General features: G+C 37.0%; 1 protein-coding gene across 1 annotated transcript in view; it reads left to right on the forward strand.

The window, feature by feature from the left end:
- The window catches only part of PPEF1 (protein phosphatase with EF-hand domain 1), a gene marked incomplete at both ends in the record, with an annotated part of 113,448 nt that overhangs the window by 9,832 nt on the left and 85,630 nt on the right, over nucleotides 1-17,986 (forward strand). The window contains 2 exons of the mRNA XM_080718805.1: nucleotides 10,466-10,593; nucleotides 12,267-12,327. Of these exons, the coding sequence (XP_080574931.1) occupies nucleotides 10,466-10,593; nucleotides 12,267-12,327 (189 nt within the window). The remainder of the gene's footprint in view (nucleotides 1-10,465; nucleotides 10,594-12,266; nucleotides 12,328-17,986) is intronic.

Raw genomic sequence — 17,986 nt, forward strand, 5'->3', positions numbered from 1 at the left:
ATTCTCATGTTCTCCTTGGGTGACTTTACTCCATAGCTTTAATTATCAGTATGTCAAGACTGCTACATATTTATTTTTGGCCCACATTATATTTTATAATCTCTAGTTTGTTGGGAATCATTTTAAACAAGTACTTTCCTTTGTAAAAGGAGACCCACTTTCTTCATCTGAAATTTGATCTCTCTCAATAATAATTCTTTTTTTTTTCCTGTGGAGCTGGAGATGGAACCCAGGGCTTCCTGCATGGTAGGTGAGTGCTTTACCACTCACAGCCTTTAATGAAGATTTTCTAATCACTTACTTTTTGATATGATAATGTGTTGGTTTTAACGTTTCTGTAGGACTGATACTACAAACACACTGCCTGTGAAACAGGCAATAAATAAAAACAACCAAACCTCCGCAAATTTTATTCTGTATACCAGTTAAATGCATCTTTACCTTTTTCTTTATTCACTTTGTGATTAGCTTATCATTGCTTTAAAATTTCAAGCATTTTGAGACTCTGACAAGGGCTATTTAGATACTAATTCTACAATCATGAGCCTTTAGAAGGTAGAAGATACTGCTAAAAGGATATGTCATTCCACCTTAAATGATTCTTACCAGTTTCCAGCCTTTACTAGGCAATTCACAAGGAAGCCAGCTTGATAGTTGGATCCTGTTAATTCTTAGGAAATCTTTTTACAGAGAGACATTTGAACTCAGTGTAAGGAAGGTCAACATCTTAGCCCCAATTGCCAATTATTTCCCACAGTAGGACACTTACACAATTATGTCTTTATATTAGCTTTTTAGCAGCTGCAAAAGACAAAATTAAATGCTGATCATATTTGACCTCAGATATAAAAAATGTGGCAATATAACTCTAATAATTACTAACAAGGGAGACATAAAACAATTGCAGTCAGGATCCTTTTTCTGTGTAAAGATTATTATTATTATTAAATTGTTGAATAAGACATTTTCTAGGAGAAAATATTTTAATAATTTAATATATTAATGCATTTACATAGAAAACTTTCTTTTACATACCTAAGAATATAATTTAAAAAAATATATATCTTTACAATAACAATTCTTTTAGCAAAGTGGCAAATATTATGTGGCAGGGAGGTCACAATCATTTTTAAATTGCTGTTCTTCTGGTCTGAGTGTTTTATTGAGTTTGGCCTATTGTTTTGATATTGTATAGATAAAACTTCACATATTCTTGAATTAGTCGTATAGCCAAGGATTACAACTCTAATGGAAACTTTAATTCGATGGCTTTATGTAATCATTGTTTTTTTTTTTTTTTTGGCTTTCTGCAAAATTTGTATCATTTCCCTCTTGAATAAAATAGGACTTTAAAAGGGGTGTTCAGCCAGGCGTGGTGGCGCACGCTTGTAATCCTCGTGCTTGGGAGGCAGAGACAGGAGGATCGCGCAGGTTCGAAGTCAGCCTTGCTGGCTTTAGAGACCCTGTTTCCAAATAAAAAAGTAAAAAATAGGTCTAGGAGTGTAACCCAGAGGTCAAAGGGTTTCCAGGAACCCCAGTACCACCAAAAAAAGGAGTGTTCAAAAATCCTAACACTCATAAGTGTAGAAGGAATTAGTTGGAAACTATTTTGTGACCACCATAGAAATAACTGCTTTAAGAAAAATCAGTGGGTGTTTTGCAGAACAGTATATACAAAGTCTCCAATCATGTTCCTGAAAATTGTTAATTAAAATGAGAAAAAGTACTTTTACAGTAGAGAATTTTACATGGATACCACTTAACCAAGTGATCCAAGTAAACATCACCAGTAGTGAAAGTGATTAACATCATGTACCTCTTGATGTAATGCATTGAGAAGGTCACATAGCTTATTATCCTGCCAAAATATATAACCTGAATCTAATCTTGAGACAGTAGCAGAAAGATCCAAATTGAGGGATAGTTTATAATACTGGCCTGTCTCTGAAAATATCATAGTGTCATTACAGAGAAAGGCTAAGGAATTCCTAGAATAAAGGAGGCTAAAATGATATGTGTGGAGAGAACACATAAATGACAATAATAATTGTGCTATTCTTGCCATTTTTCATACATTTGAAAATATTTCAAAATATAAAGAAAAAATCCTAATCCTATGTAACATAAGTTTGCCATATCTTAGCATTATTCTGGGTATCTTCACTGTACACATGAAGTGCTTTGGCATCTCAGTTTCTTGTTCTCCTAAGTTCTACAATTCCCTCCATTACTCAAATTAAGTTACTCTTTCATTTCTTGCCCCCATGGTTTACCTCTGCATTCTTCATGGTTATCATCTTGTTCTGTGATTGCTTGGTTTTTATTGAAACATCTGAGCCTTGGGTCCCTCCCATGTATCCCTGTCTCCTAGGCCCCTCTTTTCATCTTCTTCCCTGTTCATCTTAACCCATCCTGTTTGGTTATCACTTGAACCACTTAGCATATCATTCACAGTAATCATTTTTAGGCTATTTAAAGTAGTAATTAGTGAAATGTCTAATGTTCCTAAAGTAATTGCTAAGAAACTGGCTACAGTTCCTTAATGGGAAAGCCAAAGTTAATTTAATTATTTGACATGTATTTTTCTATGGGGATAATTTAGCTTTATTTATATATTTATTTCTTTTGTAGTGATGGGGATTGAACCCAGGACCTTGCACATGCTAGACAAGCACTCTGCCCTGAGCCACACCCTAGACTATTTTTTAATTTATTTGTGGTGCTGGGAATTGAACCCAGAGCCTCATGCATGCTAAGCAAGCGGTTTACTAAGGAGCTATACTCCCCCAGTCCTGTTAAAATATTTTGAGACAAACTTTTCTAAGTTTCCCAGGCTGACCTAGAACTTGTGATCCTCCTGCATTCACCTCCCATTTAGCTGGGTGTATAGGCACGTACCACTATGCCTGACTGATTTATTTATTTTTGAGTAGACTTAAAGATTTATTTTCTTTGTCCAGAAGCTTCTAGTTTGAGTGTTCAGCTTTACACATAATGTTTTGTTCTTGAATGGATATTTTCAGCTTTGCTATGTGTAATAATAGGTTGGCTACAGCTGTGGCATTAGAAAAACAGATGGATGAATTAGAATATTTTGCAATTGGAAAGAATCTTAGAAATCACATAATGCAAAGTTTTCATTGTTTTGATGAGATTGAGGACCAGAGAGGTTACTTGATTTTCCTGAAGTTATGCAGCTGGCACCTGGTTCACTCAGAACTAAAATGGAAGTTTCTTGATTATAAATTAAAAACTTATTTCTACTAGATTATACAAATGGTATTGGTGGGTAGGGGAGTGATTAAATAAAACATCATAGACATGACCTCTAATTCTTGCCCTTTTCTAAGGGGGGGCAGAAATTTCTGAGAGTGATAAAGGTATGATCTCTTTCATCATTTAGAGAAAATGATCATTTAAAATATCTGTCATTGTTTGGAGACTGAGCTTCATGCTTTACTCACTTGTATAAAAAATGCCTTCTAGGGAGAAGGACACTATCATGCCTTGTTTTGGATGGATGTCAGAGTTTTTCAATAAGAAAAACTCAAAAGTCAAGGTTTTTGTCTTACTTGCTGCCCATCTTAGTCCATTTTATGACGCTATAACAAAATACCATTGACTGTATAATTTATAAAGAAAAGCTCTGGAGACTAAGAAGTCAAGGTGTTGGTATCCATCAAGGGCTTTCTGGCTGCCTCATAACATGGAAGAGGGCATCACATGATGAGAGAGTATATGGTGTAGAGAAAGGGGGCTGAATTAATCAGGAACCCACTCCTACACAACAACATCTAAATACCTCACAAAGGTCTCACCTCTTAATAATGTCATAATAACAACTATATATGAATGTATGTGATATTGGGGATTTAATCCAGGGGAATTTTACCTTCAACTATACCTGTAGCCCTTTTTATTATTTATTTATTTATTTATTTATTTATTTATTTAATTTACTCATTATTTTTGTGGTACTGGAGATTGAACCCAGGGACATTCTACCTATGAGCTGGGCCCCAGTCATATTTTAGTTTTTATTTTGAAACAGGGTCTCATGAAGTTGCAGAGGGCTTCACTAAGAAGCTGAGGTTGGCCGCTAACCTGAGATCCTCTAGTCTCAGCCTCCCAGCACTGTGCTTACAGGTGTGTGCCACAACACCCAGCTCAGGTTACTTCTAATAATGCCCACCCATTGTATTGTTTTATTTTTTATTTTGAAACAAGGTCTCATTAAGTTGCTGGGAGTCTTCATAAGTTGCAGAGACTGGCCTTAAATCTATGATCCTTCTGTCTCAGCCTTCCAAGTACTAGAATTATAGGCATGCATCACCATGCCTGGCTACAACAACTAAATTTTATCATGTTTGGGAGGGAGCATTCAATCCCTAGCACTGCCCAGGAAGCAGGTGTTGTGACCATCTCATGTCTGTTGGGCATGTGCTTTGAGCTATTTTTCCAATGAAGTTGGAAGTCTCTCTTGAGACAGCCACACACTCTTGCAGATGGCAGCTATAGAGTATCTGTAAACAGAAATGACAATAATGACACCTGTGGTCCCCTGCCAGAGGTGAGCCATAGCCTATTCTCATCATGCTTTTGAGTAGCTGAGGTAATAGATGCTTTTCCTTCTCATTTAAAGCCTTTTGCCACTGGAGGATTCATTATCTTTCCAGTTCATTTGAATTCCTTTTAATCAGTTCTATCACACTTGTTCCTCTGTGTCTTCCTGACTGATGTCAGGCCCCTTAACAGTGCATTAAACATTCACTCATCCTGGTGCTTCCTCTGGAGGCCTCTGCCAGCAGAATTTCAAAAGCAGAGGCTTTAAATGCTTTATCATTACAAATATGAAACTTCTTGTTTAAAGAATTATCCCTCAAAGATATTCCAAGTTAAAAAAAAAAAACAAACAAAGCAATTGTCAGAAGACCCGTACCAGTCAGCATGAAGAGAAACACAAGACAGAACATCTTAACTAAATAGTCATTTCATCATTTTATTCAAGAAATATTTGTTATAGCCTGGCATGGTGGTACATGCCTGTAATCCCAATACATGGGATGATAAGATATAGAAGGATCATAGGTTGAAGGACAGCCTCAGCAAGTAGTGAGACTCTTAGATACCTAGTGAGACTGTTTCAAAATAAAAATAAAATAGGGCTGAGGATGTAGGTCAGAGGTAGAATGCCCCTGGGTTCAATCCCCAGTACTATACACACACGTGCATGTGCAAGAGAGAGATTTGTTGAGTATCTACTATGTTCTGGGGATACAACAGCTAATCAAACAGATTGTAGCCCTTCAGAGAGTATTACATTCTATGGGAGAAGACAGATTATATTAAATGAGTAAAATGTATATTATGTTAGATGGTGATTAGTGCTGTGGATAAAAAATGAGATTGGTGATGGGGGAGAGTTGCCATTTTAAAAAGGATGCTCAAAAAGCCTTCACTGAGAAGGTTGGTATCTGAACAATGACTGCAGTCTAGGCAATGAATCCTGTGCTGGTTGGTGCAGCTCTTCTTCTTGGCTCTTGGTTTTTGAGATAACTTGTTTGTCCATGGCAGTTTGTTATATTTCTAATGAAATAGTGTTTAAGTTGGGCACAGTGATGCACATCTGTAATCCCAGTATTTGGGAAACTGAGACAGGAATTGCAGGTCAAGACTAGTGGTGGTAACTTAGTAAGACCTTGTTTCAAAATAAAAAATAAAAAGGGTAAAGGTGTAGCTCTGTGGTAGAATGCCCCTGTATTAAATCCTTAGTAGCACACAAAAAAAGTATAATCAGGAACTCTTTGGGGCACTAGACTTTGCTAGCTCAGAGAGGTAGACACATTTTTTTGGTGGTACTGGGGTTCCTGGAAGCCCTTCTACCTCTGGGCTACACTCCCAGACCTATTTTATATTTTTGAAACAGGGTCTCTTACGCCAGCGCACGTGGCTGGCTTCGAACATGCGCGATCCTCCTGTCTCCACCTCCCAAGCGCGGGGATTACAAGCGTGTACCACCACGCCTGGCTAGACACATTTTTTTTTAAAAAAAGATTTTACAATTTAGTGAGTGTTTCCTATATGCCAGATAATGGTGCTAACCATTTTATATTAATTGATCAACCAATTAATATGTTACTATACTTATATTAACACATTACTAATGGATTGTTATATCAACTGCCTTGGAAGGTATTTCTTCATTCATTTAGTCATTCAAAAAATATCCATTACTAAGCCTTGCCACAGGGGCTGAGAATGCAACAGTGAGCAAAACAAAAGTCCCTGTTCTCATATAGCTTAGCTAATAGGGGAAACTAGATAATAAACACATGAGCATAGGGCTCTGTGGAATGGCAGGTGGTAAAGGGTGCTATGAACAAGAGTAGGAGAGGTGATGGAAAATGAGAGGTGATGAAGAATGAGAGGTGGGGGAAATATGGGAGGGAAGTACTACGCTCTATAGTGCCTCATTTCTTATACCTGATTCCAAATGCCACACTGGGTTGTATAGCACAATGTTATGAACCCAGATTCTGATATTACAGAGATCTGGATGTGGCTCCATACCCCAAACAAATAACTTCTGGGTCTCAGTTTCCTCATCTGTAAAATAAGACTACTGACATTTCATAGGGTTGTTGGTAAGATTAAGTCATTTCAAATGAGATTATCCACATAAACACCAAGCACAGTGTCTGCCACAAAACACGTGCTAGGAATTTAATATTTGACTTGTTCACTAATGCCCTATCTCGATATTTAATTTTTTGAAAAATATAATGATCACTATGAAAGAAAATAATTTATTTTTTTTAAATTGGTTTGTCAATAGAGAAGCCACCTGGGCTGTGCACAGAAAATTGTCCAGATAATTTATTCAACCTGTGCTGTTGCTTCCCTTGGGACACACATAGCAGTAGTTTGTTTTGTTTTTCCTGCATGGAATTTAATGTGATAGGGAAGACAAGTTCCATTGCAGGATGAAGTAGTAAGACCTGGAGTGGATCTAAGCTGTCTAGCAAGTTCAGATCAGGATGGCAGACTTCCAACTCTCTGGGGAGGGTTGGGAGTGTTGGACCCAGTAACTCTCAAGTAGCTTCTATCACATCTGGGCTCTACCCCTTGCCACTTTGGAAGTTTCTTCTCCAGAGTTAGATTTTCAGGGGGCCAGTGTTGCAGTGCAGTGAGTGGGTGGGCTCTTAGGCATCGGGTAAGATTTTTTAGAGGCCTGATGTTGATAGCCTCAGTACTACTCTGCAAGTCCTTCCCTCTCCTACAGATGCATTAAAGGGAGCTGTAAGTACAACAGTTAACAGTGGGATGTAGATTGAAGCCGCTTTATCAACCACTGCATACTCAAAATGCCAGTGTAGAATTCAATAGGGTCTTGAGTCAGAGCACCCAAGAAGTTGGGAGCTTGAAGCCTAGGCAGAACCTATTTTTCCAACCTGCTGAGACCAGCTCATCAGACAGGGTCTAGTCAGGAGGCCCAAAACCATACAAGGATTTGAACAGAGATATTTTTATTTGAATGTAAAGAATTGTCAAATGGGTATGTGCACACGTGTGTGTGTGTGTGTGTGTGTGTGTGTGTGTGTGTGTGTGTACAAATGGATTAGGGAATGAAGTAACTGGCTTTGGTGGAGAAAACCCAATATCTATACTAGATAAGTAATTCTGAGCTACATACTTGCTGCTCTGAATTTAAAGCTGCTTTATGTGTAATATGGAGATGGTAATACTTGTGGGCACTAAATGTCTTTTTGTGTATTTGGTATGTGGAACTGGAGATTTAACCCAAGGGAGCTCTACCACTGAGCTACACACCTGGCCCTTTTTTATTTTTTATTTTGAAACAGGGCCTCACTAAGTTGCCCAGGCAGGCCTCAAACTTTCAATCCTTTTTTCCTAGCCTCCGTAGTACTGGGATTACAGACCTGTACTACTGCACTACTACACTACTAAATGTCTTATAGTAAACTCAACATATAGTAGTTATTTGTTCTACCATTAATTAGAAATAATAAACCTGAGCTGCACACAGTAAAATATATCTGTGATCCCAGTACTCGGGAGACTGAGACAGGAGGATCACAGGTTTGAAGCCATCCTCAGCAAATTAGTGAGAGCCTGTTTGTAAATAAAAAATAAAAGGGACCTTTTATTTTTTGAAAAGTTTGAAGATAGAATACCCCTGGGTTCAATCTCCAGTGTCAAAATAAAAAGAAAAAATAATCTTTGCTATTTATTGTTGATATTGTTCATAAAAGAGGGACTTTAGTGATCATTTGTTTTCTTCTATATTATTGTACAGATGAAAAAACTAAGGCACAGAAAAAAGTCAATAGTGCTATGGAAGTTGAAAGCTTGGGCTCTAGAGTCAGTGAGACCTGGATTCAAGTCCTTGTTGTCCCTTTCCACTTACTGGCTAATGGGATGTAAGCAAGTTTGTGAGTTTCCCTCAGTTCCCCAGTGTTGTGAGGACTGCGGGGAACTACTACATTACATTGCCTTGGCCCTCAGTCAGTGCTGAGTAAATAGCACTGGAACAATATCATTGTAATGGTAAAAATGGGCACCCCAGAGGCGAAAGGGTTGGTTTATCGTGTTAATCACTGTCTCACAGAATAGGCCTCTCAGGAATACCTGGACACCCATGATGATATTGTGAGAACACTTGACATTTAGACTATGGTACTATCAATTATTACCTTTGTGATATTGAGTTGTAGTTAATATTTCACTGTATTTCTTCTCTCTGTGGCATTTTTCCTATAAAGAACGTGGTGCTTGACCTTAGGTTCATTTCCCTGAGATTTTTGGAAGCTAAATAATGAAATGGGAGTCTCTGGAACCCATAAGCCTTAGAGAAGCTCATAAATAAACATTCTTGGATGACCAGGTCCTGGCAGATACTCAGTGTACCACATAATACCAAACCAGGGTATGCTGGTACTGGGGATGGGACTGTGCTTTAGAACTCAAACTGTTCTTGTTCTAGTTAACTCTTCATTTTTATGTGTTAACTGGGAAACATAATAGTATGAATAAAAGGATCCAGCTGTTGTTGATAGCTCTTTAAAGTTTGAGGAGGCACAAGAGACCGTATTTTAAGTCTTTTTTTCCCTCTCTTATGTGATCTCTTCACTACTGGGAAACTACAGGGTGGCTCAGAGGCTTCTAGCCTCATAAAAAAAGGCACCATGCTTGGATAATACAAAACCAAAACAATACTCATAGTTGCTATTTATTTAGTGTGTGCTTTTTACCAGGCATTGGGCTAAACTTTTCACCCATAGGATCTCATTTTGTTGTATACTAATTCTGTGAGGGAGGGAGGTGTGTTTATATATTCATCTATTTATTCTCAGTTGAATTCAAGGTGGAGTGAATCAAACTTTTCAACTCATTGCGTATTGGTGTCATTGGTCTATTCAAAACCTTGTCCTTATATCAGTTAATTTTTTTTAGGCAGGTGTGGTTCATACCTTTAATTCAAGTACTTCAGAGGCTGAGACAGAAGGATCTCAGGTTCAAAGTCAGCTCAGCAATTTAGTGGGGCTCTCAACAACCTAGTGAGACCCTGTTTCAAATGATAAATTAAAAAAATTGTTTATCCCCTTATGTCCATTTATCTCCATATTCATCTGCATCACCTATAAGTAATCAGTGCTTTATGTATAGTGTGTATCTTTGTGTATCTTTTCCTTTGTATATACTCTTACAGAATGTATATTGTGGCTTTATATATATATATTTTTTTCGAATGATACAAATGGTATTTTGTTGTATTTCATTCTGTCCCTGAGGTTTTAATAACTGTCTGAATAGAAGCACTATGTTTTTGATACTTACCCACATTGCTATAGGTTCATGTAATCTATTGATTTCAGTGGGGCCTGATACGCCTTGGTGTGCACCTACCACAGACTCACATCCACTTTCTTACTGAGGGACAGCCAGGCTGCATTGGTATCAAACCCTTTACTGCTACAAAGAAGCAATCACATCCCTGTGTGTCTCCATTATGGACTGTATAGATATTTCTTTAGAGTATATAGTGAAGAATGGACTGTATAGATATTTCTTTAGAGTATATAGTGAAGAATGGAATATTTCTAAGTAGTACCAGAGGTGGGTATAGTTATATCTTCATTTTTCAGAGAAGAAAACCAAGACATTGGGAGTTTTAATAACTAGGGCTGGGATTAGAATTCAGGCAGTGGTATTTCAGAACGTCTACCCTTAATGACCATGCCATAAATATTCTCTGAAGTTTTGAGACTTAAGGACATTTTATTAAAAAAAAAACCACGAAGTTCTATCTCCTTGTTTGTAGTTTTTATATTCTTAGAACCTAGAAATCCAGGTAGACTAATTGGTTTGCTGAAGCACCTACTATCCCCTTAAGAACTGCATAGTAACTGTTTTTTCTCTGACTTTTCTATTCTCTGGTCTGCAGTGCTGAGAGCTGCATTGGTCATTCAGAACTGGTACCGAGGCTACAGAGCTCGACTGAAGGCTAGACAACATTATGCTCTTGCTATCTTTCAGTCTGTTGAATATGCTGATGAGCAAGGCCAAATGCAGGTTTGTTTTGCAAGCTTAGCTCTGTTTTAGTGAAATGTTTCTCTTTACTACCCCTTGTTATTGAAAGAGTGAAACCTTGGGTCCCTTTTAAAAAGTTTTAATAGAGGATGTATTGATACTGTCTTGAAACCAGCTGTTGAGAGAAAGTGTGATTTGGGAAGAGAATGTTGTTTTTCAGTTTTGAAGTTTGCATTTTATTAGCTAGCCAGATGTCTAGATAACTAATAAAAATAGTCTTATTCTATTTTAGGTAATAAATACATCCTATTGGAAAGTAAGGTTGGTACTTTAAGAAGGAAAAATGCTTTAAAGAGTTTAAAAATGGAAGAATTTCCTGGGAACAATCCTATCAACGTTATAGAAGAAAATTACCTGACTGAGGAAAGCCTTTTTAAAGCTTGCAACAAGAAGTCATAAATCCAGCTTTAACATGTATTAATAAAAATGGGTACAATAAAAAGATCTTGGAAAGATCTCCAACATAGTTGTTAATAAAAAAAATCAACTTGTAGAATAATATGTAGCTTATCCTATATATGTAAAACAAAAGTAAACAAACAGCCAAATTCTGAGAAATGATATGCAGCAAATTGTTTATAGTGGTTTGTTCTGGGATCAGGAGCCTAATAATAGGTAGGTAAAAATATTAAGAGGGACTTCTTTGGCTTGGGATGTAACTCAGTGGTAGAGGATATGCCTCACGTGCATCAGTCCCTTTGTCCAATCCCCAGTACCACAAAAAAGGACTTGTCATTTTCATGTGGTGTAGTTTGTGGTTTATAACAATCATATTTATTGAGCACATTAAATCTTTAAAAATGATTAAGAAGCCTATAATCTTAGAAATTGGGAGGCAGAGACAAGAGGGTAACAGGCTTAAGACCAGCACATAGTAACTTAGTGTGACTTTGATTCAAAATAAAAAATAAAATAGGCCTGGGGGTGTAGCTCAGAGGTAGAATGCCCCCGGACTAAATAAATGAATTAATTTATTAATTTATTTAATTTATTAAGAAAAAATCAAGAAGAATTAAATTGCTGGATTTCTTTTTGACCTCTATTAAAATGATATACTGGGATTCAATCAGATGCTCCCTTTGTCCTGATTAGAAGCTCACAGTGTTGATTGTCTTTTTAAACACGACTTAATCTTACCACCAAAGATGAGAGATTATAATGAACAAAATTTAGTAGGTATCTTAGATGGGACTTCCTAGAAGCAGGATCTGAGACAAAGATTCTGGTACAAGAAACTTCCTGAGGGCATATTCTCAGGAAAAACCTATGAGGGTGTTAGGAAACAAGATAGGGTGGTAGAAGAAGCCAGGCAAGAATATGCTTTCCGGAGAAATGGGACCTCAGCTTGATCCCATGAGATCTCTCAAGTGTGAAATGCATCACAGCGTGTCCCATGCAGGGCTAGGTGGGGGTGTTAGACTCTTGTGGACAGTTGTTGACTAGGAGCCACCTTCCAGAGGGATGTCCATGTAGTACCCTATGTAGCTTTGGTTGGGGTGATGTCTTTGAGGGTAGGGATAGGTGTGAGCCTCAGCACCTGCAGCAGCTGCAAGAGAACCCCAGAAGAGTGGCAGACCTGCAGAAACAACAACAGCATTTGCTACAGTAGCTGTTTAGAGTTCATTAATTCATGAATGTATTTTTATTTTTTCCAGCTATCCAACTTCTTTTCTTTCATGCTGGAGAATTATTCACGAGTACGTAAGGAAGATCCAGGTAAGCAAAAAATTCCTTCTCTTGAAGAGTAGTAATTAAACACTTAATTACCACCACCCAGAAGTATAAATCCTGAAGATGGGAGAATGCTAAGAAATTCAAAAGATGGCTACCTATTATTTGTGAGACACTCAGCATCTGGAAAAATCAGTTCAGGTGATTTTTTTCTTCTTTGGATGATGTCTGATAAGTCATCATTTACTTTTTTCATTTTCCAACATTTCTACTGACATTATGTACCGTATGTGAGAATACCAATGCCAATTTCAATATTCTGTATAGGGAAGAGGAGAGTAGGGAAGAAGCTGGGGAAAGCCCGTCAAGTGTTATATGCATGTATGTCCCTATCATTGTGAACTACATTATTATATGAGACAATAATATACCAGTAACAGTATAAAACAAACAAACAAAAACAATAAAACAAGATTTAATTCAACATATATTTGCTAAACACCTTCTCTTGAACCTTAATCTATTATGCTGGGCCTGGTGGCATATACCTGTAATCCCAGTACTTGGGAGTCTGAGACAGGAGAAATGCAGGTTCCAGACCAGTGCCCAGTAAATTAGAAGAGATCCTACTTCAAAATAGAAAATAAAATATGACTACGGGTGTATTTCAGAGGTAGAACACCCCTGGGCTCACCCACATACAAGAACCTCAATCTATTGATGCACAAATGTAGTTTACTAAGGAAGATCTTATTTTTCACCAACAAAACTTGTGCTAAAAAATATTTGAGTATTTTTTTGCAGTGGGTCTGGATGAAAATGGCAGATTAAATAGTTTGCCCAACATTGTCTGTCTGTCTGTCTGTCTGTCTGTCTCCCTCTCTCTCTCTCTCTCTCTCTCTCTCTCTCTCTCTCTCTCTCTCTCTCGTGTGTGTGTGTGTGTGTGTGTGTGTGTGTGTGTGTGTGTTCTGCTTGCTATGGTTTGAATGTGTTCCCCAAAGTTTATATATTGGAAACAATACAACATGCAACAGTGTTGACAGGTGGGAACATTAAGAAATAATTAGGTCATAGGGGTCCTGCTCTCTTGGATGGAGTAATGTCATTAATATGGGAGTAAGTTCATTCATTATCTTGGGAAGGGTATTCTTATAATAAAGTATGAATTCACCTGTCATCCCTCTTTCTTGCACCTGTGTTCCCACTTTGTGATGCCTTCAGCCATGTTATGACTTATGATGTAGCAGGAAGACTTCACCAGACACGACTCCTGGATCTTGGACTTCCCAGCCTCCAGAACCCTTAGCCAAATCCATTTCTGTTCATTATAAATGATTCAGCCTGGCCAGGCGTGGTGGCACACGCTTGTAATTCCTGTGCTTGGGAGGCGGAGACAGGAGGATCACGTAGGTTCGAAGACAGCTGTGCTGGCTTAAGAGACCCTGTTTCCAAATAAATAAAAGTATAAAAATAGGTCTGGGAGCATAGCCTGGAGGTATATGGGCTTCCAGGAACCTTAGTACCACACACACACACAAAAAAGATCCAGCCTGTAGTAGTATTCTCTTATAGCAGCATAAAAATGAGGACATTATCTATTATCTATCTATCTATCTATCTATCTATCTAATCTTTCTAAATCAGACAATACAAATGTGGTTCAAAAATGATTTAATAAATAATATATAATTATAGTTATAATTATAATTATTTACATAATAATTGCATGTGTTTCTCATGCAAATTAAGATCTTCCTGTTGTTATCTCTAAAGTAGATGCCAGACCTACAAACTAATTTTTCTTTAATTTGGGCTAACCAGTTTTTTACTCTAATTAAAATTTATGTGGTATCTAGGAGCATCTTTTAAATTGGTAAACAACCTTCAAAGTGTTGAGAGAATGGTTATGTTTTAATGGCATGATTTGAGCTAAGTACATATGTATGAAACTAATTAAACCATTTAATGATACACAGAAGCTTTCTAAATGGTGGAATAGCCAAACCCGAGGAGTGAGTGGGTGGAAATAGGTACATTGCCATTTTCTTTATTTGAGATAATTGCAATTTGAAGACAGTTGTTTATGGTTTGTGTTCTCTAGTAAAAACATTTTGAGAGAAAATATAATAATGATGAAATAGAACAGGACTCCTTTCTGCTAATGACCTAATATATCAATCCAGGCTCACTTCATGAGAGTCATTTATGGAGTTTTAGGGTTATGGGCGGCTGGGTTCCAGCCAGAGATATTTACTTGGATCATGTAATTAATTAACTAACTTACTTATGGAGGTACTGGGGATTGAACTCAGGATCATTCTACCACTAAGATACACTCCCAGTCCTTCTTATTTTTTATTTTGAAATAGAATCTTGCTAAGTTGTTGAAGCTGCCCTTGAACCTGTGATCCTCCTTTCCCATCAGCCTGTCAAGTACCAGGATTATAGGCATGTGCCACTGCACCTGGCCTCCTCTAATCGTTAAGTAGTGCTTTTTAATAAGAAGACATCCCTAATTTTAATGTGGTATAATTTTCATTTATTATTAATGCTTTCTATATACTATTTAAGAAGTCTTTCCCTGATATAAGTATGTATATATATATATATATATATATATATATATATATATAGTCATTAGTACCAAATAAATAGATTAACATATAGGATCCAGAGCAAAAACAATGGGAAGGTAAACACTGGGTACAATGGATAAGGGGAGAGTAATATTTTCCAAATACACATTTTTGTATTTCTGACTCAGAATCATGGTGATGTTTCATATTGCCACATAAAAATAATTAGTTTAAAAAGTATGCGTATATGTAAGTATCCCAAAGTAGAGTACACAATGTGACAAATTAAGCTGTGTTACAAATGAATAACATAACTGCCTGAAGGAAGTGAGGAAGAAGTATATTAACATAAGTAATACTGAAAAATAGCATTTTAACTCTAATATACCTTAATGATGCTTGACCCTTATTTATCCTGCTTGAGATTTGCTGAGAACCTGTGCTATCTAAGTTGGTATTTTTCATCAGGTTTAATAAATTCTCACCTACTAATTATTTAAAATATATTTTAAGTCCAAATATCTTATTATTTATGAATCTTTCTGCTTTTAAACTTAGGAAGGCCCTGTAATATTTAAAATGTGGATCACTGTTCCTGTTCTTCTAGATGTTTTATGATTTGACTTTAAAACATTTTGACACTTCAAAAACATTTGGATTTTTCTGTTTTGATTTGTTAAATAAGGCCGGGCGTGGTGGCACACACTTGTAATCCCCCACACTTGGGAGGCGGAGACAGGAGGATCGCACTGGTTCGAAGCCGGCCGCGCTGGCTTAAGAGACCCCAGTACCACAAAAAAAAATTGTTAAATAAGAAAAATTTAATATCCAGTGGTTGCAAATAACTTAAAAACAATTATAAAAAATTACCAAGTGTTAATTTTTCCTGCAACATTTATTTAACTATACATATTTCAGTACTTATTTGTAATGCATCCCTCATAATATATTCATTTAAAATATAACAATTGGCTGGGCGTGGTGGTGCACGCTTGTCATCCCCGCGCTTGAGAGGCGGAGACAGGAGGATCACGCAGGTTCAAAGCCAGCCATGCTGGCTTAAGAGACCCTGTTTCCAAAAATAAAAATAGGTCTGGCAGTGTAGCGCGAAGGTAGAAGTGTTTCCAGTAACCCCAGTACCAAACCAAATAACACACACACACACACACACACACACACACACACACACACAAAATTGAATGTATTTTTGGTCTATCTATTCTATTGCACATTTATCTAATAAATACTCATAGGATGACACTGATTTAATTATTGTAGTGTAACAGAATAAGACATTTACATATTGCTATAGTTTGCTTTCTAATGCCTTCTTTGGGGGCAGGATTCCAGACAACATCTATATTGGCCTATTTAACTCAAGTACCAAGATCCCTAAGCAGAGTACTTTTAGAAGTCAGGAAGTTATTTAATATTTCCTGATGTCCAGGCCAGATTAGTAGACTGAATTTTGAGATGTAGAGTATCTTGAGGCATTTTGAGTGGTGATCAGGAAGTGGTACTTGTCCTTACAGTATCATGACATCTTTTATGAAAATCAATGATCACTTATCTCCTTGTCCTACTACTTTTATAACTCAAAGCCAGTTCATGTTACTTAATGGAAGTAGAGAATCTATGCAAAGGTTCCCAATCTGCTTTCCACATCAACCTGCTCCTAGGTAGAAAGCTGCCATACCTAGCAATAGGTTTAAACAGAGACTGCTGGCAGTGGGATAGCATATGTCCAAGTGTTATTTTGACTTTTCCTTCTGCTTCCTAGATCATCTAAAGCATACACACACACACACACACACACACACACACACACACACGCACACACACACGTACACACACATGCACACACACCACATATATATAAAATATGTATATTTTTAAAATATATATCTTAAATATACTTTTTTCCCATGTATGGTGGTCCATGCCTGTAATCCCAGTACTTGGGAGACTGAAACAGGAGGATGGCAGATTTAAAGCCAGCCTCAGCAACTTAGCAAGACCCTGTTTCAAAATAAAAAAGGACTGGGGATGTAGCTTGTAGGTGGAATGCCCCTGGGTTCTTTCCCCAGTACAAAACCCTTTTAATTTAATGTTTAATTTTATCTTTTGCAGTACAGAATATTTTATATTTTTGTTGCTATGGTGAATAAGATATTTTCCCATGATATCTTCTCAATTAATTTTTGGTAGTATCTCATAAAGCTTTCCATTCATGTCTACTTATTTTAGTTTGTGCTTTTATTGAATAATGATATTATTAAAATTATTATTTTTATATGTTTACCATATGTCATGTATATAAAGCATTTAAATATATCATTTCATTTAGTTTTTATGACTGTTTTGGCCAACATTCTCACTCTTATAATACAAAACAACTGACCACACAGCTTAAAAGAAGGAAGATTTATTTGCTCACAGTTTCTTAGAGATTCCAGTCCATAGTCTATGAATCTCAAGGTATGGCAGTGGGAAGCAGAGAGAGAGGAAGAGAGCAGGGCTTTGTTCTCATATCATGGAGGACAAAAACAAGAGAGCAAGCAAGCAAGGGGATTCAAAGTCACAAGAACAGCCCCTAAGGCCACACCCCTAGTTACCCAGCTTCTCCAGCCACACCCCACCTGCCTAGGTTACCTCCCAGTAAACCCATCACAATATATGTACACACTGATAAAATTACAGCTCTTTTTTTTTTGTATGACAACTTTATTTTTTTTTATTGGTGCACTGTATTCATACATCATAGTGGGATACATACTTTTGTAGACATACATGCACACATTGCCCAGTCAGCCCCCACCCGATCCCCACCCCATTCTCTCCCTATCCCTCCCTCCCATGCTTGGCTTAGTGATTGACATCTAGTATTATAGCAATTTATCAAAAATTAAAAATGATAATCTCACATAACAGTTTCATTTGTCTGATACCAAGCTTTTGATGACTTAAAGATAACATTTCAATATTTCTTTTTGCTTTCTTTCTTACCAGAGAATCTATTTTTTCTATTTTTTAGGTGAAACTATCATATATTTATATATTTATTTTTCAGAAAAAAATCTATCCTAATATGGAATATGGACTCTAGGTACCCACAACGATCTTGAAAA

This window comes from Muscardinus avellanarius (genome assembly GCF_963383645.1).
Source record: "Muscardinus avellanarius genome assembly, chromosome: X".
Taxonomy (NCBI): domain Eukaryota; kingdom Metazoa; phylum Chordata; class Mammalia; order Rodentia; family Gliridae; genus Muscardinus; species Muscardinus avellanarius.